This window comes from Macaca mulatta, chromosome 5, assembly GCF_049350105.2.
Source record: "Macaca mulatta isolate MMU2019108-1 chromosome 5, T2T-MMU8v2.0, whole genome shotgun sequence".
Classification (NCBI taxonomy): domain Eukaryota; kingdom Metazoa; phylum Chordata; class Mammalia; order Primates; family Cercopithecidae; genus Macaca; species Macaca mulatta.
Window position 1 is genome coordinate 164,068,794 of NC_133410.1, and position 25,018 is coordinate 164,093,811.

Sequence of the window (25,018 nt, forward strand, 5' to 3'; positions counted from 1 at the left end):
TGTACTCTCTGCACTCAGTTTTGACCCTATTGTACTAGCTCCTCACTTTTCCCATTCTGTCTTCCCTATTGCTGCTCATGATTTTGTTCTAAAACACAACTTAGGCCACTTCTTTGATTAAAATCCTTTATAGTTCCTCCTTGGCTTCAGGATATAATCAAGATACTATTACGAGGCATACAAATCCCTTTATTCCCTGAGCTTTGCCTCCTTCCTTGTTCTCATTTTCCTTTTCTTCCCATCCATATTTCCACCATCCCAAATTTATATGGATATATAGTAGAAATGCAACAGGAAAAGATAAAGCAAGAAATAGTGAAAGTAAATGTTAAGGGGCTGAAATGCTAAGTGTCCATGAAACTCTTCATTGAAAAAGTGATGTTTTACTACATAGGTGAAGGAAGTGAGGGAGTGAGTTGTTTGGCCATCTAGGGGAATAGAAGCAGAGACAAAGAGTGCAAAGGCCCTGAAGTGGGATCATCGCTGGCGTATTTGAGTAAAGCCAGGAGGCCAGATGACTCAAGGGGGTGAAGGGGAGAGGCATAGTAGTAGGAAGGGAAGAAAGTGGGATGAGTTCATGCTGGCAAGTAGGTCAGAACAAGGGCTTTGGATTTTATGTAAACGAGATGGGAAGAAATTAGTGGATTTTCAGCAGAGGAGTGGCATGGTTTGTTTTATATGTAGGAAGGATAACTGCCTGCTGAATTATAGGCTGAATAAAGATTAAAGGGCTGCAAGGGTGGAAGCAGAGAGAGATTTAAGAGGCTTTTATAATAATCCAGGTAAAGTGGAGTGTGTACTGGACCGCAAGGGTAGAAGGAGAAATTGTTATAAATAGAAAACTCTGGAATTATTTTTCCTTTGGAGCCAACAGGATTTGCTGATTACAAATGGGGTGGAGGGAGAGGAGTTAAGGATGATTGTGAGGTTACTGACCTGAACAACTAGAAGTATTGCATTGTAATTAGCTGAAATAAGGAAGACTGCAGATAAGGGAAGTTTTGGGGGGAATATTAGAACCCAATTGTGGAAATGTGAAGTTTCAGGTATTTATTAAATACCCTAGTGGAAAGATAAAGTAGGAAGTCAGACAAATGGGTCTAGACTTCAGATCGAGGTTGGAGATACACATTTGACAGTAATCACCAAAAAGATGGTATTCAAAGCTATGTGAGTAGGTGAATATGGGGCATGAATATACAGAAGTGAAAATGGTTCAATGACTGAGTTTAGGAGGACTCCCAAAGTCTAAAGTTGGAGGAATGAAGAGTAGGTAGCAAAGGAGCAGGAGCAGGAGCTGCCAGAGAGGTAGGTAGAAAACCGAGAGAGTATGATGTCCAGGAAGCCAAGGGAAGAAAGCATTCCCAGGTAGAGAAATATTCACTGTGCCACATGCTGGGATAAGTCAAGGATAATGATGACTGAGAGCTGAATTTAGGAACATGGAGATTACCAGTGACTTGATAACAATACTTTATGTGAATTGGTAGGGGGTCAAAACCTAACTGCGATGGGTTCAGGAGGCAATGGAAAGGGAGGAATTGGGGATACCAACTATAAGAAACTCTATCCAGAAATGTTGCTATAAAGAAAGAGTGAGAAATGGGGAGATAGCAGGATGGAGAAAGGAATTCAGAACAAGATTTTTGTTTGAAGATGGGAGAACTAACTGTACCTTTGTATATTCATGGGAATGATTCAGTAGAGTAGTAAACAGTCATGCCATCAAAGATAGATGAGTTAGTTTATTCTCACATGGTTATAGAGAAATACTTGAGACTGGGTAATTTATAAAGACAAGAGGTTTAATTGGCTTATAGTTCTGTAGGCTGTACAGGAAGCATGGTAGCTTCTGCTTCTGAGGAGGCCTCAGGAAACTTTCAATCATGGCAGAAGGTGAAGGAGGAAAGATGTTTCACATGGCCAGAGCAGAAGGAAGAGGGGTTGGGGAGAGGTGCTACACACTTTTAAGCAACCAGATCTCATGAGAACTCACTCACTATTGTGACAACAATACCAAGGGAGAAATCTACCCCTATGATCCAATCACCTCTCACCAGGCCCCACCTCCAACACTGGGGATTACATTTCAACATGAGATTTGGTGGGGACACAGATCCAAATCACATCAATAGAAAACAAAAATAAGAAAGAGGGAAACAGATCTAATGGACACATGAAAGGGTTGGGTTTAGATAAGTGATTCCTCCACAGAAATAGGACATAAGTTAGAAAATTACAGGCACAAAGAGAAGTAGAAGGAAACAGAGTAATAAGAGCTCTTCTGACTGCTCCAAGTTTCTTGGTGAAAACAGGAAACAAAGTCATGAGCATTGGAGAAGAGATTGTGGCTGCTTGAGAAGAGAGGGGAGTATGACATCTAGAAGAGCAAGACAGTGAATAAACTGGCAACATATAGTATAACCACCAGGCTGCATTCGGGGCATGGTTTTGGTTTTGGTTAGGGTTCAAGAGTTCAGCACATTTGCATACTTTCCTTCTGCTACATTTACCTGGATGGTGCAGGCACAGAATAGGGAGAAAGCTGATTTAAACTGGTTTGAGTTTTTGCCAAGGCAGTGCAACTCAGCCACAGTTTGACAGAGTTGAAGATGAGAGCAAAGGAATGATCTGATGACAAAATATAAACCAAGTAAGGAGGAAAATGAGGACACAAAGGGAACAAGTGATAGTGAATAGCAGTAGAATCAACAGACCGAAAGTTGCAGCCGGACAGAAAGTTTTTGGAAGGTGAATACTAGAAAATAAGATGGAAAAACAGGAGATTACATTAGTCAGGGCCCTCGTGGAAAACAGTTGGAATACTCAAACTGGGCAATTGAGGAAGTTTAGCAAAAAGACTATTTACAAATATAGGTCAGAGTTTATGCAGCCTACGTGGCACAATAGTGTAGCACCCTGAGAATACCAATGGGTTACCACCCATAAGCCTGAAGGGGCAAGAGGAGAAGGGTGCAACCTGAAGAAGGTCGCTGTAAGGAGCAAGTCCTCTGCCAGGATCCCAAGATGGCCCACATTATTGGGCAGTCGGGGATTCTGGGAATACAAGACTGATTTCACTCTCCTCCTGCCCTCTATTTTTCTAAAATGATTCCCATTAGCCCAATCCATCATGGAACCAGAAGGCAAGAGAGCTTTTTGATGTAATCTGTATAAGACACAGAGCAGGAGAGGGGAGTAAATTTAGGTTCAAGCAGTGGGGAGAATAGATGTAAGGGTGAGATGCTCTCTAGTGCAGGGGTGAAAGTTAGAATAGTTTTTGTTATGGACTGCATTCTGTCTCCTCAGCATTCATATGTTGAAGTCTGAATCCCAAATACCTCAGAATGTAACCATTCTTTTAGACAGGGTCTTTACAAAGGTAAATACATTGAAATGAGGTCATTAGGATGATCCTAACGCAATATGACTGGTGCCCTCACAAGAAGAGGAGATTTGGACACAGGCATGAGGATAAGGGGGACAATGTGAAGACATAGAATGAAGATGGCCAACTGTAAGCCAAAGAGAGAGGCCTGAATCAGATCTTCCCTCATGACCCTCAGACAGAGTCAACCCTGCTGACATCTTCACCTCAGACTTCTAGCTTTCGGAACTGTGAGCAAAGAAAGTTCTGCTGTTTCAGCCACTTGATCTGTGGGACTTTGGTACAGTAGCCTGAGCAAACTAATACAGCTTGAAGGTGAGATTGTTGATTATCAGTTATTAGTAATGGTGATGGTTATTGGAAAGAGTAGCACAAGATAGAGAGAGTTAGGAGCATGAGGAAAGGTTAAGGTTGTAACTGTTTAAGATTGAAATTGTAAGCAATAATTAAGAACATTAAGCTGCCAAAAGAAGAACTCTTGGATAAAGTGCTTTTAGGTATCTAAAAAGCTACTGGGTGAGATTACTCTGAGCTTGGGAGAAGAGAGGCTTACACTCAGCAGGAAACGTTTCATAAGGGAGGAGAAGGGAAGGTGAAGGCCATTCGGTGGGTTGAACGATGCTGTGAAAACGGGCAAGCCTCACCTCCAAACTCCTCTGAAATAACCTCTCACTAAAACCCATGATTTTGTGACACAGATCCTGCTGCCTTTCTGGTCTTTATTGTCTCTCTTTCTCTACTAGTTCCCCTGCCTGTTTCTTTGAGGTTCATATTATACCAGGATCCTCTTTCTGCCAGATTCCCTTCTCTCAGTACAGGTATTCCTACCTGGCTTCACCTATCCACGGTATTCTGATGGCATCGGAATGTATATATTTACCTCTTTTTAAAAAGAGATTGGTGTCAATCTGCATGGTTTTGGTCCTTCAAATGAAACAAGTACAAATGTGAAGTTATTGTTTTTTCCTCAAACTCATTTCTCCTCCTTTATTATCCACGTCAATAGCTTTACTATTTATCCAGTCACTTAAGCTAGAAACCATGCTACCATCTTGAATTCTCCCATGTCTTCACTGACACTCTTATTTTAGCTCCACTTTCCCCCAACTTGCCTTTATCTAATTGATTAATTAGCTTTAGAAACATCATTTATATCTCTTTGCTCTACTGTCTCTCGACATTCTTCCTGACATTCTTTACTCAAAGCACTAATCAGCTTTCAGATTCACATGCATAGGCCAAGGCAAATTTTAAAAAGCAGATGGTGCTATTCAGATATGCTACCATAATTACTTTCTTCTTCCATCATGAATTGGCCACCCAAGAATAGAACTATAGTTTCTTAAACACTAAATAATTCAAAGCAATATGTTAAATATTTTAAATATAGAAATAGTAAAGATGATGCATTCCTTTCCCCTGCAAGTCCTTTGCTTGGTAAACATAAGGACTAAAAAGTATATAATTTTGAGGTTCTAGATCTAGCATTTAATCCCTTGTTTGTATGAATTCACTTCTTTAGGAATTTATCTTTCCATGAAATCATCAATTCCAGGTTTAGAGCTATGAGAAGTAAACTGAGACAGGTATTATGACTGGAAACTAGGTGGTTTATAGTTCAACTCTGTAGAAATGCTATCTTTCCTCATACTAATTTTTTAAATCTAATGCTTTATGAAGATTAAATAAGACGGCATTCAGATTAATATGCACCCAAGAACAATGTAAATATTTCTCTAATGTTGGCACTGTGAACACTTACTTCTTTCAAAACATTCAGGTTTGGCATCACTGGGAATTACTGGAGAGACTAAAAAGTTTCAGAATATGGATTCAGATTTCACATCTCATTTACCTTGAAATGAGATCAAACGTTGCACAAAACGTTATTCCTAAAAATAGACCTTTTAACATTCTGAATTAAAAGCCTAAAACCTGAAGCTAGAAACTGGTTCTGTAATACTGATCCCAGGAAAAGACTTTGCTTATTCTGCTAAAAGTCTAGAACACAGTTTAAAGTGGAAAAAATTAAACTTCATTACAAGAACCAGTGTTTTCATTGGAATCTATTCCTATCTTTACTGGTACATTTGTAAAAGTGTGTTGCATAACTGTTGAAGACCTGACCAGGTAAAGCTCTGTATAACCAAAATATAAAATCAAATAAATATAGTTACCTGTTAGTCCATGACAGTATCAGTACCTCTCAGTCTGACAGGTATTGTCATTGTAGTTTGAGATATCAAAAAGCAATAATATTCAACTTTTTATCTGTTTTTATAAAGATTACAATATTTTAGTAATTTAGGAATGACTATTAATGTTCCAATTTTTTTTCAACAATTAGTCCTATATGCCTTTGAATTTTCATAAATGGCTTCACTATTTAAAAACTAAAGCTATTTTTTAATTAAAGTAGAAAAATTGGGAAAAGGAACTAGAGTCATCCAGTATAAATGATCTTTCGAAAAATTTTGGCACAAAGGGGAAAATGGGGTCAAATAAGGTTTTCTTTTTTTTTTTTTTTTTAAGATGGGAGAAATAACCGCATACTTGTAGGCTGATGGAAATAATCTAGTAGAGAGAGGAAAATTGTAGAAATAGGAGATAGAGGGAAGAATTGCTGGCGAATGGGATCTAGGGCACATGTGGTGGAATTAGCTTTAGATAAAAACACAGATGGCTCACTAAAGACAGAGTCCACAGGTGCGAATGCTGTAAAGATATGAAGAGGGGGATTGAGAAATACTTTTCTGATAGCTTCAATATTTTCTTTTTCTTTTTTTTTTTTTTTAAGACAGAGTCTTGCTCTGTCCCCAAGGCCGAAGTGCAGTGGTACGATCTCGGCTCACAGCAACCTCTGCCTCCCGGGTTCAAGCAGTTCTCCTGCCTCAGCCTCCTGAGTAGCTGGAATTAAGGGCACATGCCACCATGCCTGGCTAATTTTTGTATTTTTAGTAGAGACGGGGTTTCACCATCTTGGCCAGACTGGTCTTGAAGTCCTGACCTCATCATCCACCCACCTTGGCTTTCCAAAGTGCTGGCATTACAGGCTTGAGCCGCCTCACCGGGTCCTGATAGCTGCAATTTTTTTTCAGTGAGGAGAAAAGAAGTTTCTCTGCTGAGACCAACGACGGAGGAAAGCACTGGAAGTTTGCAGAGACGATACATGGGAAGGCGTCCATTGAGGAGAGCGGGAAAAGGAGTGGACTGGGGAAGCACAGTGGGACCACCAGGCCACTTTATGGAATGTTTGAGGTTCACACACAGCAAGTATTTCACCAACCCCATTTAACTGCTCTGGTGCAGCAGGGAATAGGTGGAAACTTGGATTAATTAGCGCTGTGACTTGCCAAGTGAGATAAAAGCGAGAGAGTTAAGGATGAAAGCATGGGAGTGACTATAATGACATTGGAATTTAAACTGGATAAGGAGCAAAAAGGTAGAATCATAGGAATGGTCTTTTCAGTGCGTTTTGAGGATTTTTGAAGTCCGAGACGTAAAGGGAATGTGCAAGAAGGAAAGGAGATGGTCATAAACGAAGTAAAGGAAATAGAAATTATAACAGGGCTGTGTTTTTTAGTAATGGCAAGTTAGGGTTGTTGAGACAGGTGGAAGACAATTTTTTTTTTTTTTTTTGAGATGGAGTCTCATTCTGTCATCCAAGCTGGAGTGCAGAGGCGTGATCTAGGCTCACTGCAACCTCCCGGATTCAAGGAATTCTCCTGTCTCAGCTTCCCAGAAGAGATCTTCATGGGAGAGAAGCTCTAGGAACTGAGAATGCAGGAAATTAGACGAAGTATAAATTAATAGCCAAGAATTTAGACAGGATTGGGGAGCCAGGAACAAACATTTCAGATATTGGGCTTTTGATGGAGTTGCCACGGATGACAGCATCAGTGAGAAATGAGATTTAAAAATGGAGGATTGTTCGAGGACGGAGGAGGGATGATCTGAAAGCCACAAGGAGGACAAATGGAACACCTACCCCTATTGCAGGCTGGAAGGTAAGAAGGCTGCAGGAGAGAAACAGACAAAAAACTCATGTCTTGAGAGTGCTTCGGGAGAGACATTTCCTCAAAGAGGAACATTAAGAGTAAAAATATAATATAATTACTATTGTCAATGAAACTGTTAACACTTAGAAGATAGGACAGGCTTGTACATTTTTTTTTCTCCTGCAGCATCTGGCATAATATGTTGCACTTAGTAGGAAATGTTTGTTAAATGGATTTCATTTTATTGCACTATCACTTTACTACTGCTGTTTAAACAATAGCTGGTTACATTGGACTCAAACTCACAAGGTAAAAGTATAATATAATGAGTATTTTATTTCATGCTGCTAGAAATATTTAGTAACCACTGAAGGGGCAAAAGGAAGATGAAAATATGGCTGTAAGGAATTTTTGGTTAATAATGTTGCTGGAAGGATTAAAATGACAAAGTGAGACTAAATACTTTGCAAAGAAGGCTATCTCAAAAATTTTGTAGGTACGGTGGTAGGTGAATTAGGTGGAGATACACACTGATAGAGAACAAATTATACTATGATACATACAATAAGTTAAAACTGAACTACAATTATAGAAATCCTAAGGATAGCATTCACAAGGCATAAGATCAAGCAGTAATCCTGATGAATTTGCAAAGACAAATAAATAGAGCTAAGAGTAAACTTCCTCATTTTCACCCATGATCTTCCTCCTTAAATATTCTTACTAAGTAAATTGCATAAATCTATATATTTTTGTGAGATATCAGTGAGAAATATTTAAGTACATATAGTTACATTTTTTTCTTTTTTCTGTATCCTAGGAAAATTGGATTGAAAATTGATAAATCCATTTCCATTCATTAGATGGAGTCTTAGTCCTTTCAGTCTGCTACATTAAAAAATTATCAAAAACTGGATGACTTATAAACAATAGAAACTTTGTCAGAGTTCTGGAGGCTGGGAATTCCAAGATCAAGATTTTAGCAAATCTGGTGTCTGGTGAGGGCCTGCTTTCTGGTTCATAGATGGCACCATGTCCTTGTGTCCACGTGGTGGAAGGGGCAAACAGCCTCCCTTGGACCTATTAAAATAGAAGCACCAGTCCCAAAAGACCCTGCTTCTAATTCCATTATCTGAGGGTTTAAGATGTCAACATGAAAATTTTAGGGAGATACAAACGTTGAGCCCATAGCAAATGGTATCTTCAGTGGTAGCTCTTACTGAATGGTAGAGTGAAAGCAAGGCAAAAACAGAAACATAATAAAAAGGCATTCATATATAGGCTTAGGAAAGGATGAGAAAATAAATAATATTGTAGTTTTTTCCTGCCTCTTTGATTTCTTTAAGGTTTGTTGATAGGATTGATCAATCATTCCAGACATAAAACATCACTGTTGTAAATATTTTGGAGTATCTTTTTATTCTCTTTTTTTATATACACATTTCCAACAAAATTGGAATCATAATACTCATACCAGTTTTGTATATATCTTAACATTTAATAACTATTTTTCTCTTTTCTAAACATTTACATCATATGATTTTAGTGACTAAATATAGTTATGAGTTTTAACTGCTTTCTGTTATTGAGTGTTAAATTTGTTTCCAGTAATGGGTATTTATGGCTTTTCCCTAAAATGATTTTCTAGAAGTATATGCCTTTAAATAGATATTTTTGAATTATATGCCAGAAAATTTTAAAAGATTAAAATGTGAAATTCTTTTTAACTCAAGGGGATATTTTTTTTTTTGAGTGTACCTAACGGTAAAGAATTGAGTGAATGTACCCATCAGTTCATTGCACATTATCATCATTAGTATTAAGAAGAAGCCAATCTATTCTTTTTGGTATAGTCTTCATCCAAGATTTCAATTTCATTTCTCTCTTCCATAGAAAACAATTCTTCTGGTTTGATATATGTTTTGAATACATATGCACTGTTTAAAAATAATCTTTGTTTCATATCTAGCTGGTAATTTATTAATTTAATCTGCTATTTACTTCATATAAATTATATCCAAGAAATATTTCATATTCATTTGCTGTTCAGGCAAGTGTGCTTATATCTATGCATGTTTATGTATGTCCATCTGGTTTATTGGTTCTAACTGCATTCTGGAGTTCATAATGTATATCCACCACGTTTTAATCTTAATTTATTTAGTAATAAGCACTTTGTTTCCCTCCAAAACACCAGCTCATAAACAGTGCTCATGTATTCTCAGACATGCTCTACCTTCTTACTACGACAGTCAATGCCCACAACAGTCATGAATCTCATTGAGAATTTCTATGGGATATAAAACCTATAAATTGGTAGGGTAGGTCATTGGATACTTGCATTCTTAATTTGACTAAATATTACCAGATCGCTGTTCAGAAAATCTTCACCAGTTTGTAAGAACACAAGCAATGCCTAAGAATTTTTTTCCTAGTGGGTGATATCCTGTTGTTTTATGGTTCTGTTTTGGCAGTAAAGAATAAAATTTATATTAAATTTGTTTCCTATATAAAATGAAGAGAAGATTTGTTGTTACCCAAGGAATTCTAGCTCTGTAAGATTAATTTTAATGCTTAGATTGATTTAAGCATTGCTTCACTGGGGATAATGAAGATATCCATGTAATTACTAAAGATGTTGGCTAAATCCGTTCATATTTTAAGAAAATAATTTTAAAAATTGTTAGGCGCACTTCATTTTCTGTTTCCTTTGGTAATTTTTTTTGAGACACACAAACACACAGAAAAATGATGAAAACCGCAATTAAGAGAAGTAGTAAATAGAATCCAGCATTAAGAAAACTCAGAGGTTGTAATTGATGGAAAAGGACTTTAATGTAGCTATCATAAATATATTGAAGCACAAAACAACATGCAATGATTGTAATGAATGAATCGATATGAAATGTCATCTGAAAAATAGAAACTAAAAGAATCATCAAATAATAGTTCTAGAACTGAAAATTGCAACACACAAATAAAACACTCATTTGATGAGATTAACTACAGATTGGAGAGAACATAAGAGAGGGCCAGGGAATGTGAAGATAAATTAGTAGAAATTATCTAATATGAATGACAGAAAGAAAAAAACTAAGAATATGAACAGAGTCTGCAAACTGTGGATATTTTCAAATAAAGGAAAGCATTAAAGAAATGCTACAGTGAGTTACGATTATGCCACCACACTCCAGCTTGGGTGGCAAAGTAAGGCCATCTCAATATAAAAGAGTGCTACACATAGGTTTTCAGGCTGAATTAAAAAATAACTCTGGATGGTTACTCAAATCCACAGGAAGAAATGAAAAGTATTACTAATAGTAAAAACATGAATATTTTTTCTTTTTCTTTTCTTTTATTTCTTTGTTTCCTTTCGTTTCCTTTCCTTTCCTTTCCTTTCTTTTCCTGTCTTTTCCTGTCTTTTTTATTTTTATTTATTTTTATTTTTTTGAGGTAGGGTCTCACTGTGTCACCCAAGCAGGAGTGCTGTGGCACGATCAGGACTCACTGCAGCTTTGACCTCCTAGGCTCAAGCAATCCTCCTGCTTTGGCCTCCCAAAGTGTTGGGATTACAGGCATGAACCACCACACCTGGCTCAAATATGCATGTTTAGAAAATATCTTTCATACTTATCTTACTTTTAAAAAAGTTAATTTACTATAAAAATAAAAACCGATAATGTGTAATGGGTTTGTAACATATACAAATGAAAAAGATGACAATAATACCATCAGAACTGTAAATGCAGATCCACTGGTTCAGTGTTCTTACTAATTTTTTTTTTTTTTTTTAAGACAGAGTCTCACTCTGTCACCCAGGCTGGAGTGCAGTGGCGCAATCTCGGCTCACGGCAAGCTCCGCCTCCCGGGTTCACGCCATTCTGGTGCCTCAGCTTCCTGAGTAGCTGGGACTACAGGCGCCCGCCACCACCCCCGGTTAATTTTTTGTATTTTTAGTAGAGACGGGGATTTCACCGTGTTAGCCAGGATGGTCTCGATTTCCTGACCTTGTGATCCACCCGCCTCGGCCTCCCAAAGTGCAGGGATTACAGGTGGAAGCCAACCACTCCCGGCCTCAATGTTCCTACATTTTTTATGAAGTAGTATAACAATACAACTATGAGTTCTTACTAAGAAGTCATTAAAATGATTAAAATAGAATACAAAAATACTTGGTTAGCTAAAAGTGGTAGAAGAGGAAGAACACAGGACTAAAAAACAAATAGGACAAATAGAACACAATAGCAAAACAGTAAACCTAAACCTAACCAATGATTATGTTAAATGCAAATAGAATATACATTACAATTAAACGGCCAGCTTGTCAGACTGTATATAAAGTAAAACCAAATGGTGAGCTTCGTTCAGAAGAAAACAAGTAGCTTAAAAGAAAGGAATGTAAAAATATATGCCACAGAATAGTAAGTATCAGAAAGTTAAAGTAGCTCTATTATTATCAGAAAAATCAAGAGGGAAATTTCACAGTGATAATGGGCTAATTTTTGAGGGAGACGTATCCATTATAGATGAGTATGCACCTAATAACAGAGCTTCAAAATACAAAAGCAAAATGGTTAAGATATAGGGAGAAATTGAAAAATCCAAACATATATTTGAATAGCTTACACTCCTTTTTAGTAATTATAGAAAATTAGACCAAGAATTCAGTAGGAAATCTTGGTCTAATTTTCTATAATTTCAGTGCAGGAATAAGACATCTGAACAATTATACAATAAAAATCTGAATTTATATTATATGCAAATTAAAAAGATTAATAAGAGATAGGATATTTACAGAGTCTTAAATATCTCCCTACTAATTACTTATTAATTATATAGGGGTAAATAGTTAATTTATGGTTAACAATTCCAGTGGTTGACATCACCTTAATGAAGAGATCAATGTTCACTTCACCATATCAGGACAAACTGACACCAAGTGCTTGCTGACATGATGCAGTGAAAAGAATACAATGTCATTTTGTGAATCAAATTATAAGGAATCATCACAAAGAAAAAACATTGTGAGACATATTCTTTAAAATAGCTGATCTACACTTTTGAAAACTGTCAACATAAAGAAAGCAAAGAAAATCTGTGAAACTATCTTAGAGTAAAGGAGTGTAAAGAGACATAAGCATGATATGCAGTGTGATCCTGGATTGGAACCTAAACTGTGCAAAACAGCTCTGTAAGGCATTATAAGACAGTTGATAAATTTGAAATATGATTTGTGGTTTTATACTATTGTTTTTGTGTTTTATTTCCCAATTTGGTTAATTTTTCTCTGATCATATAAGGAGAATGTCCATGTTCTTAGGAAATGTTGTTAATAATTTCATCTTCCCTCTTTGAATGCCAAACCTCTAAAATAACTGATATTTATACTTTGGTATTTATCATTCCACATATTTTACTGGGTCAGTGCAAAAACACACTGGCATACATGCACATATACTTTTTTTTAATAAAAGTGGCACTATACTATACACATCTGTTGGAAACTATCTTTTCATTTTTCACATTTAAAACATATATTGGGCATCACTTCAGATAAAAAAAATCAATATCAATCTTTATTTTTAATCATAGTATAATATGACATAGACTGAGTAAACCTTAATTTATTCAAGCAGTGCAATCTTAATGGAATTCAGTTTGTTTTCCAGACTTTTGCTATTATAAACAATACTGTAATAAACTCCTTGTGTTCAAGTGATTTTGATTCTTTAGGGGACATATCCCAAAGTCTGTTTGGTTGATATGCATATTTTAAAATTGTCTGTGTACTCATTTTTAATTTTATAATTCAACTTTGGCAAAAATATGTGTTACAAATAGTGAATTTTCTGCAATTATTAATTTAATAAAACAATGACAATCAATAATTAACTTTGTATACTGAACATATTCTAAATATCCCTGGCATCAAAACCCTATAATTAGCTAAATAATATCTAATTTTCTAAAGAGAAAAGAGAACAAGAGTATAGTTGAATGAGAGAAATGTTTTGGAAAAAATATTTCTTTATTCACAAATAAATGAATTTTTTTTACTAACAATTTAACCTTTCACCCCAATCACATAGATCAATATTGAATACTAATTTTCTCTTGGTAGATGATCAAATCTCATTATTTTGGCTTCTGCATTGCAAACATGAACATCTGACTGGAATGTCCACTGAAATCATTTGAAAAACTATCATTTTGTATTTCATTATCAGTTTTCACACTTCTCTTCTCCATTATGAAATGTTACGGATTAAGTTCTGTCTTCCCTCAAAACTCGTATGTTGACATCCTAACCCCCAAAACTTCAGAATGACACACTATTTGGAAATGAGGTTTTTGCACATGTAAATTATAGTTAGAATGAGGTCATACTGAAGTAGGATGGGCCCCTGACTGTTGTCCTTTTAAAAAGAGGAAATTTGGATAGAAATACACACAGGCTGAACATCATCTAAAGAAGTCAAAGATAGGAGTGATGCTTTTACAAGCCAAGAAATGCCAGAGATTTCCAGCAAATCACCAACCAGACGCTAAGGCGTGGAACAAATTTTCCTACAGAAGGAACCAAACCTTCTGACACCTTGATTTCAGGCTTCTAGACACTACGACTGTGAGACCATAAATTTCTGTTGTTGAAGCCACCCAGTTTGTGGTACTTTGATATGGCAGCACTAGTCGACTAAAGCAGGAAGCAAAGAAGAAAAGATGATCTAAGTTGTTTCTCAACATTTGATTCCTAGTGCATATTAGCATTTGGCATACTTAAACTAGAAAATATCAAGCACCATTTTAAACTTTTTCTAATATAATTTACTTGCATCTGCTTTATATTTACACTTTATCTAGTATCATCGGTTTGGATTGTAGAATCCCAAATAGTTTCACAGAAACTACATAATTGAGTCTTAAAATAAACGTTTTGGCTATTAAATCACAGATGGTCACCAGAAAGCTTACTGCGATTTTCTACCCTACCACAAAAAATTAAATTGGTGTTTTTTCCATGGTGTTATAATTGTGGAAGGGAAATGAGGGAACACGATTTATAAAAGTGGTTTTTACAGGTATTATTTTTTAAGTTGCCTTTAGTATTATTTTCTTTCCTTCAGAACGTTTACTCTTTTTGTTGTTGTTGTTTGTATTGTTTTTAGATTTCAATAGCATACTGTAAAGGTTTTGGAATGGTTTGTAGCATTTTAGCATATAATGGGGCACAAAAGAGGTTGTCCTCCACCTATTTAACTCAGGATCTTTTGTTTTGTTTTGTTTTGTTTGAGACGCAGTCTTGCTCTGTCGCCCAGGCTGGAGTGCAGTGGCACGATCTCAGCTCACAGCAAGCTCACGCCATTCTCCTGCCTCAGCCTCCTGAGTAGCTGGGACTACAGGTGCACACCACCATGCCTGGCTAATTTTTTGTATCTTTAGTAGAGATAGGGTTTCACTGTGTTAGCCAGGATGGTCTCGATCTCCTGACCTCATAACCCTCCCTCTTCAGCCTCCCAAAGTGCTGGGATTAGAGGCGTGAGCCCCCGCGCCTGGCCCACTCAGGATCATTTTTATCTATAAGGCTCACATGCAAAAAGGATGTATTTTAGGCAAATGCTTTATAATAAACAACTCTGATAGTTTTCTAGGACCTGAGCTCTCATGAACACTGATGGTGATAATCTGTGATAATCTGTGTAGACACAGAGAGAGGAACATGTTCATAACAAGAAGATAAATAATTGAAGAAATGATTTTCGAGTTTTTTTTTTTTTTTTTTGACATCTCCATAAAATCAAATCTGAGCTTTATTGTGGTGAGAACTGACATTGTGGGAAAAAAAAGGTAGAGCTTTCCTATTCCCATCGATATCTCTTTAAGATAGCAAAGGAGAACAGGAACACAAATGACATCTCCAAATAATTTCTAAACTTCTTGGCATACATTTAATTTTTGTCACTTTCACTAATAATTTTTAAGCTTTCTTCCCTAGTTTATTTTCCAGAAAAGACTTTTCATGAACAATGTGAAAACCAAATTATAGTAGAATATGCAAAATGCAACTTGAATTGATTCATTTCAAAGGCAAATGTGTAGTTAAATATTTTCTCTTATTGATTCTCATTTAATTATGAAGTACTGTTTTAATTTAATATTTTGTGGCCTAAAGACTTTAGAGTATATCATATTACCGATTTAATTGTTAGTTAGAAACAATATACTGCGCTATGCTTGAATTTAAGCAGTAATACCTCATTTTAAGAGCTTTTTATAAGTGTTTTGCTAGAATAATTTTTCAATGACAATATATCAGAAGAATATAAAAATTATTCTATGGATTCACTCATAGTTAGACCTTTAGTGTATTTTAAGGTCAATACATAAAGTAAAACAGGAACCATTTTTAAAACATAAAAAAGGCTCAATAATCTATAGTCAAAAATGGCCTTTATAGAAGCATAGAATACTGACTTATTATATTTTAACTGCATCAATAACAGCAGCAGCATTATCAAGTCATAGGTCACATGTTTAAACTTGCTGGCCATGTTTTAAACTTTGCCAGTTCTTGGAGATGGTGTTTAATGTAGAACTTATATTGAAATTATGTTGCACACACTGCTTTATATTGGGTGTTAGCAAATCTCTTCATATGGTATTGCTCCTCCAACCATGTGAGCAGTTTGCAAGAAGATTCATCTACGCATGCTCCATCAAACTCAGCACACAGCCATCCATGTGTTAGGCCCTCAGGAAGTGCTCATAGAAGAGAATGTTTCTCAGATGGAAGGAACTGTGAACAAACAGTTCCTTAAGAGATCAGAGTTTTCAGTCTGGTTCTCCCCCAGGTGAATTTCCTGTCCTTGTTTTATTTACAATATCTCCTTAGTTTGTAACCCAAAAAATCTGAGGTCTCAATCAATTTAGAAAGTTTATTTTTCCGAGGTTAAGGAGGTGCCGGTGACACAGCCTCAGGAGGTCCTGATGACATGTGCCCAGGTTGGTTGGGTTCAGCTTACTTTTATACATTTTAGGGAGACATGAGACATCAATCAATATATGTAAGATGTACATTGGTTTGTTCAGTCATAGGTAGATAAAAGACAATTCTTTTTGACAAGTCTTTTGCGTTCTCTTGAGTCTCTGATTAGCTTTTCACTGAATACACAATTTACATGTGAGAGGAGGGTAGCGGAATAGTCACTTAGGCCTTAGGCTGGCTTAGTGAATCTGCATTTTTACGTAAACAATAGGGTAGAGGAAGCAATCAGATCTGTATTTGTCTCAGGTGAGCAGAGGGATGACCTCCTGCCCTACAGCTGTGAAGATGAGCTATCAGTTACATTGCCAGGGTGAATTCAACAGAACTGGAATTTCACCCTGAAATGTCCTCAAGGTCTTTACCCTATTTCTTGTGAGCAAATTCCTTGTGGGCGAATTGTCAGGCAGGCACGTAGCTTTCTTAGCTATCTTTTTTAGGAATAAAATAGGAGACAGGTTTGCCTGACACAGTTCCCAGCTTGACTTTTCCTTTTGGCTTAGAGATTTGGGGGTCCCGAGATTTATTTTCCTTTCACAGGTTCCATAGCTGGAAAAAACAGAAGAGTGTACTAAATAGTTTTAAGTTACTTTCAAGTCTGAACGGTGATTTGTGAGTAGTCCTCTTTTGTACTGCTTCTGGAAGTTTTTTTGTACAGACTGTTTCTTGCAAGCTTTCCCATTACTTCGAATATGCATATCTTCAAACAGGAATGGATTCTGTGTATTTTTTAAATCTTTTGTAATTGTCTGTATTTAGGCTCTCCTGTGGAGAGTTGGTACCAAATTATAAGCTTTTATTCTCAGCCTAGCATTTGTGTAATCTATAAGTATATGTAAATGTCGGTTTCCTTGAAAAACTAATTTGTCAGTTCCTTCTTATTTTTTTAACTAATGAAAGTTTTCTCTAGCTTGTTGCCAGGAGAATTTGGTATTTCAGATGTCAACTTTTCTGAAAGTAGTTTTGTTCCTTTACCAGGGACTTCAACAGTTGTTTTCAATACTCAAACTGATGGGGAGAAGCATAATAGTCTCAGCTGTGCTCCCACAGCTGGTAATTGAATGTTTCTAGCTGGCCTTGTGATGAGCAGGGCAGCCGATCTCTGCCGCCAAAGGATGCCGAGAGCTGGAAACACAACCACCAGCTTCTCTACATGCTGATGAAAACAATAACGATGCTTTCTCTGCTGGTGAAGATAGAGACTGCTTTGCAGAAATAGTATGCCTTGAATACTTTTCATTCCAGTTTTATTTATAAAATGTGTGTGAAAATTATTGGAACGATTAGTTTGCTATTTAAAAATATGGTCACATTGAATCATACAAAGAATTCTATCTATCTGTCTATTATCTATCTATCTATCTATCTATCTATCTATCTATCTATCTATGATCTATCTAGAATCTTCATCAGGACTTCTGAATGTAACTGGTTTTCCAGAGATAAGTGGGTCTAATTCCCTTAGTTTTCTACAAAGACTGCTTAAACAGAAGTCAGGAAACTTATCCTTATTACCCCTGAGAGAAATGGTGCATGAAGGAAGGACAGGTAGAATGAAAAGGAGAGAAAAGGAAAATAGCCAGGAAAGAAGAGAGAGATTTAAAACGATTTAAGAATATGTGGTAAGAATGATGGAAGGCTGTATTAACTGTCTCATTGATGTTCAGACACAAATTTTATTCCTCATTCTTAAAGAACTGAATAAGATAAACTGCAAGAAGTTATCATTTTCTGGAAATTTCCTATATCCTTATGTATAAATATCTTATAACATTCTTAGGTAAGTTTTTTTTCATTTACATGATGTTTGCAATTGTGCCTCTTAACAAATGCACCTATAGTTCAGTAACAGCAATTCTGACACAGCTCAAATTAAAGATTTGTTATTATTTCAGCAAGCAAAGTAGATATCCATCATAAGATTTTTGGTAATTTAGACTGAATGATTTACTTTAGAACTATGTTTAACTCCCCTCCCGCCCCACCAAAAGAACATTTTAATGGCATTATATTGCTTTCAATAAACCTTTTGGAGGTAAGGAAAAGATATCCTTAATCTCTGTCCCTAGAAAGTGAGCTCACTGACCTAGTCTCCTGGGTATTAAAGAAGGCTGAATGTACACATCATACAAATCTGGTCAGAGAGAAAAATTCAGTGATTTGGGATTACTCAATTACAAAGGAGTGGGTGTCACTGTAGGTATTGAAAGAGGGATCATGATTATTCCATTAACTCTAACCATTATGTTTGGAAAAATGTATCAAGGCAAAGAAAAGAATAAGCAGAAACTTCAGTTTGTTGTTTCAGAATTGTTGACTTTAAAAGAACACAAATACATTAAACAAACAAACATGGAACCAAAGAAAACTTTCAACACCCTTAAGCCATCTGTCCCAGGGTATTTGTATTATGATTCAGGACTTACTCCTATAGTGATTTTCATTCTTAGGTTAAAATTTAAATGAGTATCATCCCCTCCCCTTAGTTTATTCTTATAAAGATACCAAACTCAGCCCTCTACACAGTGTAGGAACACAGTGGTCATTGAGAAGTCAGCTCCCTGCAGATGTAAGCACCCTTTCTTACCGTGGTTCTTCTTTCAGCACCAGGCACCTAACACAATACTTTGCAAGCAATATAGACTCTTGTGTGAGTAATGTTAGAAATTGTTTTATATTTTAAGTTAAAACAAAACTGCTTATCATTCTGACCCTCAGGTTCTTGCTTTACCTCCTGAACCCTCAGCAGATAGTTCTAATCCGCATTCTTCCAGATGACTGTGCTTCAACCATTTGAAGGCAGTGGTCCTTTATTTTCATGTTAAATCCACTCATGTAGATAAGGTATCCCTATTTCCTTTCATCTTTCCCTATAAGGGAATTTTCCAAATTGTCACTGTCTCCATCCAGAGAACAACTCATTGAGCAAGCAGGACTCTCGGTAATAGAACTGCCATGTACTTTAAACCTATGAATTTATTAATAAAACCTACAATAGCATTTTGTTTTCAAAGATCTTCATTACAGTGATTTATTTTAAGCCCCAAATTAAATATCTCTACTTATTTGTCACAAGCCCCACTCTTAGACTGCTTTTTCCCACTGTGACTTTTCTGTGGCCTAAATTTAGAGCTGTATATTCTTCCATGCATTTCTCTCTAATTTCATCTATTTTGTTTTAGTCTATCATTTCAAGCTGTTTGTTTAGTGATGGCAAGTCTGCAATTTACTTCCTACAACGTTTTACAGTAAAAATTGCAACCTCCCTGTGAATTAGCAGTAGGAGATCATTATCCTTGATTTCTTTGGCCCTTTATAGAGATTAGTGCACTGTTGGTAACAGCAAGTGTCAGGAAACATGAAAAAAATATGATTTAATTATTGAAACTGTTTGGATAAAAATGAAAAGTTTCTTGTACAATGTCATAATTGAATCCATTGATGTCCATAAATGTAATTAAGAATTTTTGAGTTTTGAAGTCTTTTTCACTTTTATGAGATTTTGGAAGAATTATTATTTCTCATTATTTTTACAAGTCTTGCTGGTCTGATGCCAAAAATTGAATTGTATACTGTAGAATCATGGATGGCTCTGCTGGATTCTGACTCATGCCCTAAATTAAGAAATGGCTCTGAATGTTGTCTCAAGGGTAAGTTTTGCTTCTGCATTTGAGCTACAAATTAAGAGACAGATTTTGAAAAAGATGTTGGGCCTTGAAGAACATTTTCAAGGACAAAAGGGTGAAAAGACAAGTGTTGTTATTAGATCAGAAATGAGATGTAAATGCTAGACTACAAACAATTTGTCTTTCACAGAGAAAACAACTACAAACAAACACAAAAGGCCACTAAACAACCTTTTGGATTCAACCAGACTCCAGAAAAATGTTGCACATTTTGGTTGTTTGTTTTTTTCCATATCTCACTTTCAGCATTAAATATATACATATTTTATTGACCTGATTTTAGTCTTGCTAATTAAAGCATTTTACAAAATGTCTTGATTTAGGTTCCTCAGCTTTTGTCTGATGTTTCAAAAGCTATTATGTGAGAGCAGAGGTTTTACACAGTGTTACTGGACTCAAGCATCTGTGTTTAAATCCTTTCTTCAAAGCCCACCAATTGAGACTTTGAGCAGGTTAAGCTCATCCCTGAACTTCAGTTTTCTCTATGTAAGATGGGGTTTTCTGTAGGTATAAAAGCAAATAATACATACAAAGCACACAACAAAGTATCTCTTACATAGCAAGTATTAGCAAATTGCATCCTTCCTTTTTAAATTTAAGCATCCTCCAACATTCTTCTGATACTTTACCTCACTACAGATGAATACAAGAGATTAGTTTTCAAAGACTTGTTGAAAACTGTTAGCAGTGTTACTGTAATACCAGTGAAGACTCAGTCTAGTACCCAGTTGAATTTTGTTATTGTTGTTTGTTTGTTTGCTTTTGTTTCTTAGTGACATGAAGAAAATTAATCTGAACCCTTTAAAAGTTAGGAGAATTTCTTATCTGATCCAGAGGTTCATTAATATTGAAATGAATTAGATACTATTTTAAAATAATTGATAGAAGAAAAAGGTCTTCTCTCTGCAGGGAGGAAAACAATAGAATCAATGAAAGGGAGCCATAAAGTGCTGTGCCTAGTGATTGTCGGTATGAGCCAATCACAGGTGGGAATCTCTTTGGGTAATAGAAATGACTGACTTCTTGACATCATTTAGTAGAATAAAGAGGAGGAAGAACTGCCTACTAGGGTTTTAGACCATTGGGTAGAAACCTAGAAATAGAAGTGCCATTGATTGCCTTCAGAATGATACTTCTAAGAAATAGGTAAGAGTAAGCTAAAAGTTACATCTTTCTGAGTCTTAATCCAATCAGACTGTAACTGATGACAGAAGCTACTCAGTTGCGACTACATGAGTTCTAAGATTAATTTTCAAAAAACTGCTCTCCTTCTCCTAATGGTTTTCATCACCATAAATGCTTTTTCTTCCCTAGATTTTCTCTCCATATTCCAGAAATAGGAACAGGTAGCAGTATGTGGGCTCTGACCTCAAACCACGCAGGCTTGCCCACTCCAGCTTCCCAGAAGAAAGTACCTGTCTTTGACAAAGAAGTCAATGAAGGTCACTTTAGAACCCCAAACTTTCCTGTTCTGAAACAACGTGACTCATGCAAGACACAGAAGGACTGCACTAGATTACCATGGGTGTGCTCTTAGTCATTGCTGAGGTTCCCCATGGAAGAAAAATTATGTCAGTCACCTCAGCTGCTAGGGAGATTTGAATCCTTTCTGGGTCCTTTCCCTTCTTCATGATGGTCCTCAGTGTGCTCTTGCTCAAGTCACCTTTTCTCAACACAAACCTCTCAGGGGCCAATTTAATAAATTCATTCTCAATTACCAATAAAACTCTGGGGTAGAAGATACATTTATACATCATCAAATTCTTATTAAATTTAAATCATTGAGTGACATGAACAGGCTGAGAATATTTTTCAAGACTAATGATCTCCCTGTCACCAGAGACACTTCTGAAAAGGCAGCTCTCCTGAAGTGTTAGGGTCCATCCTACAATTTACATAAATAGAGGTTGTTTCCTTTGGTCTTTAAAGGACTCCTGTGCTATATCAATTATATAACCTGTTAGGGAATTAAATAGTACCCTGCTGGGGAATGAGTCTACTCTGCTCTCTAGCATTTTAGTGTACTGATTTATTTATCATTTTAACCCAAATAAATAGTACTTCTTAACTTTTCTGAGTCATGGGCTTTTTTTTTTTTTTGCCAGAATCTGGTGGAAAATTATAGATTTTTTTCTTCAGAAAAATGCACATAGATAATTTTGTAATGAATTTCACATTGTCATTGGACTCTCTCAAGTATATCCATGAGCTTCAAAAGAAACACAGCCTCCGCTATTTCAAAGGCATGAAAAACTTGTGTCTAGGACAGGTAGTTCTGACAAGTTTTTCTCATAGGAAACAAAGGGCTGATGTTCACCCAGACAATGGTGCTGGCTGTTCAATGTCAACACCCATTTTAACTGCAGAGCATCCATTCTGATAGTTCTGTGCCTGTGCCTTTCTATTTTTAGGTGTGTTTAATTTTGTCTTTGCATACAGGAAACATGGATGAACATGACCAGGGAGAGAGTAAAAGGATGAAAGAACAAGGTGCCTACCATGGAGGATGCAAAAGAAATTTTTCCCCAAGGACTGTAGTCCCAGGTTAGGCATGCTCCAGCCAAACTTTTTCTCAGAGTTATCCCACTTCTATATGCCAGGAATCTCATTAGGCCTGAAGCATGCAGAAAGGGGCATAATTAGTCTTTGTTCAACAGAAGATCATCTTCTGGAGGTGATGGGGCTTTACTTTAGGTCCATAGAACCCATTTACTAAAACCAAATTGTCATACTTCACACATTTCGGTGTCCTTTATTTCTAACTGGAATTGTACTTGACTAGCATTTTTGGAATAATTTTGTTGGCAGTAGTTCTTCTGAGTGAGTACTACAACAAAGTTGTATAAGTCTAACCATTTTAGAATCTACTCTAACCCGAATGTCAACTCCAACAAGAAAACCCCTAAAAGGAAAGAAGCTGCTGCCAACTATTTGATGGTTTGACAAAGTGTGGCTGTTTTTCTAGGCTGTGATTTATTTAAATTTTGCAAGCCCTTATCATCTTGCAGGTTTTAGGCACTTTGGTGGTGATTCAGATAAGGTTAAATGAGTTGCTTCCAAAACACAAGACTCTTGGGTGGAAATACGGAAAGACTTAGCGCCAGGATTTCTGGTCTTTGAACCAATGCTCTGCCTCAGAATTATGGGATTCAGGAGGAATTATTTGACCTCTTTGACCTGGTTTCCTCATGGGAAACATTTTGTTGATGGTGATTTGCTTGCCTCATACAAGGAATCATGGAAAAAACAATGTTAAAAACTTTGAAAGTTCTGTTTCATTTTACACAATGATGCTAATTTCTTTTAAATTAACTTGAGGTTTTTTTTTTTTTTCTCCATCTGCACAAGTAATTACCACTGGATAGCTAGATTGAATGTCCAGCTCTCACATTAGGTAGAGATGTTAAACACGCATGCACGCGCGTGCACACACACACACACACACTCACACATTCACACACCTCTGCCTATCATGAAGCACAACCATACTCATTTTAAAATTACATTTATTTTATTTTTTACTACATTTTTTGAGAATGTGAGGACAGGGGTTAAGGGCTTGAACTTCCTTGTATCCCTCAGTAGTAAAACAAGACCCCTGGGGACATGTGTGCCTGTCACAGCCTGTACCCCACACCTAATGCTCAGACTTAAAGAAAATGAGAATGGCTTCTTCCGTCACCCTTTTGACCTTCTTAAATAATACTAATGTTCATTTACAAGCTTTAAAATGGCAAAGAGGGACAATGAATATGCTAAAATATTGCTTTGTCTGTAGTTGTAAATGGTGAGCATGAAAGCAACACAAATAATAAATCTGGTTTCATATATTTTGTCTTGGTCACTGGAAAGTCAAAAGTCAATCTTGGCCCAAATTTCTCATCTACAAGATAGACTTGGAACAGACAATTACTATTTTTTGCTATTCTTTTTTGAGCTAAATGTCTATGCATTGCTAGGAAATGTCAGGCTTTTTGGTCTTTATATGGTAATAATTTATTTAAAGACTTTAATTGAAATTAAAGAATATTACTTAAAGTTTTTTCCCATCTTGGTACTTTACAGTGTCAAAGAATGAAGAAGAAAGAAAATGCAAAAAAACCCCAAAAAACAAAAAACAAAAAACTATACTAAGCTGAATAAACTCAGTGTCAATGGCAAATGGCAAATGCCATGTTCTTTCCTTTTTCCTTTTTTTTTTTTTGAGACATAGTCTTGCTCTGTAGCCCAGGCTGGAGTGGAGTGGGGTGATCACGGCTCACTGAAGCCTGGAACTCATGGACTCAAGTGATACTCCAGTCTCAGCCTCCGGAGTAGCTGGGAGTACAGACACACACCACCATGCCTGGCTAATTTTATATTTTGTAGAAACAGTTTCACTATGTTGCACAGACAGTGCATATGTTCTTTTCATATGTCCTTTCTTATTGAACACATAAACCAAGTACAAATTTACCAGATGTCATAGACATGTAAATGTGATTTCGCTTTAACTATGAGGCATTGATTCCAGGGTACTGTGTTTTTTAGGATTTAGGTTTCACATTCTGATTTTATCTTCAGGAATTAATTGATTTATACACTATATCACAAAATACATAGAACCTATGGTCAAATATCAGAATTGATATTCTCTGAACTGAGTTACATTGGAGAAAATCTCAGAGCTTTACGTAATGGCTCTGTTGCAAATTTACAGTCTTGAAGCTCAGCTGAGCACTTTAGACTGCTTATAAATTATGGAGAGTTGGGAAGAATATTTGAAATCTGGACTATCCTAGAATAGCTGGGAAGAAGTTTAAGGTTCAATGTAGGGTGGGAGGAAGAGACAGCTGTCAAAAATTCTAGCTTGGGTAACTGAGACAGAAGATGCCAGAAGATGAGGTATTTTTAGAGGAAGGATGAT

General features: G+C 36.3%; 1 protein-coding gene across 3 annotated transcripts in view; it reads left to right on the top strand.

Annotated features, from left to right (window-relative positions):
* The window catches only part of LOC144340862 (uncharacterized), a 129,216-nt gene that overhangs the window by 92,275 nt on the left and 11,923 nt on the right, over window positions 1–25,018 (top strand). For 2 of the 3 annotated variants that reach the window (XM_078002389.1, XM_078002390.1), the window contains exons 1-2: window positions 15,806–20,076; window positions 22,552–22,656. In XM_078002389.1, the coding sequence (XP_077858515.1) occupies window positions 19,977–20,076; window positions 22,552–22,656 (205 nt within the window). In that variant the 5' untranslated portion in view covers window positions 15,806–19,976. Of the gene's footprint in view, window positions 1–6,486; window positions 7,396–15,805; window positions 20,077–22,551; window positions 22,657–25,018 lie in introns of those variants that run through there. The other variant, XR_013417359.1, reaches the window with a different exon arrangement.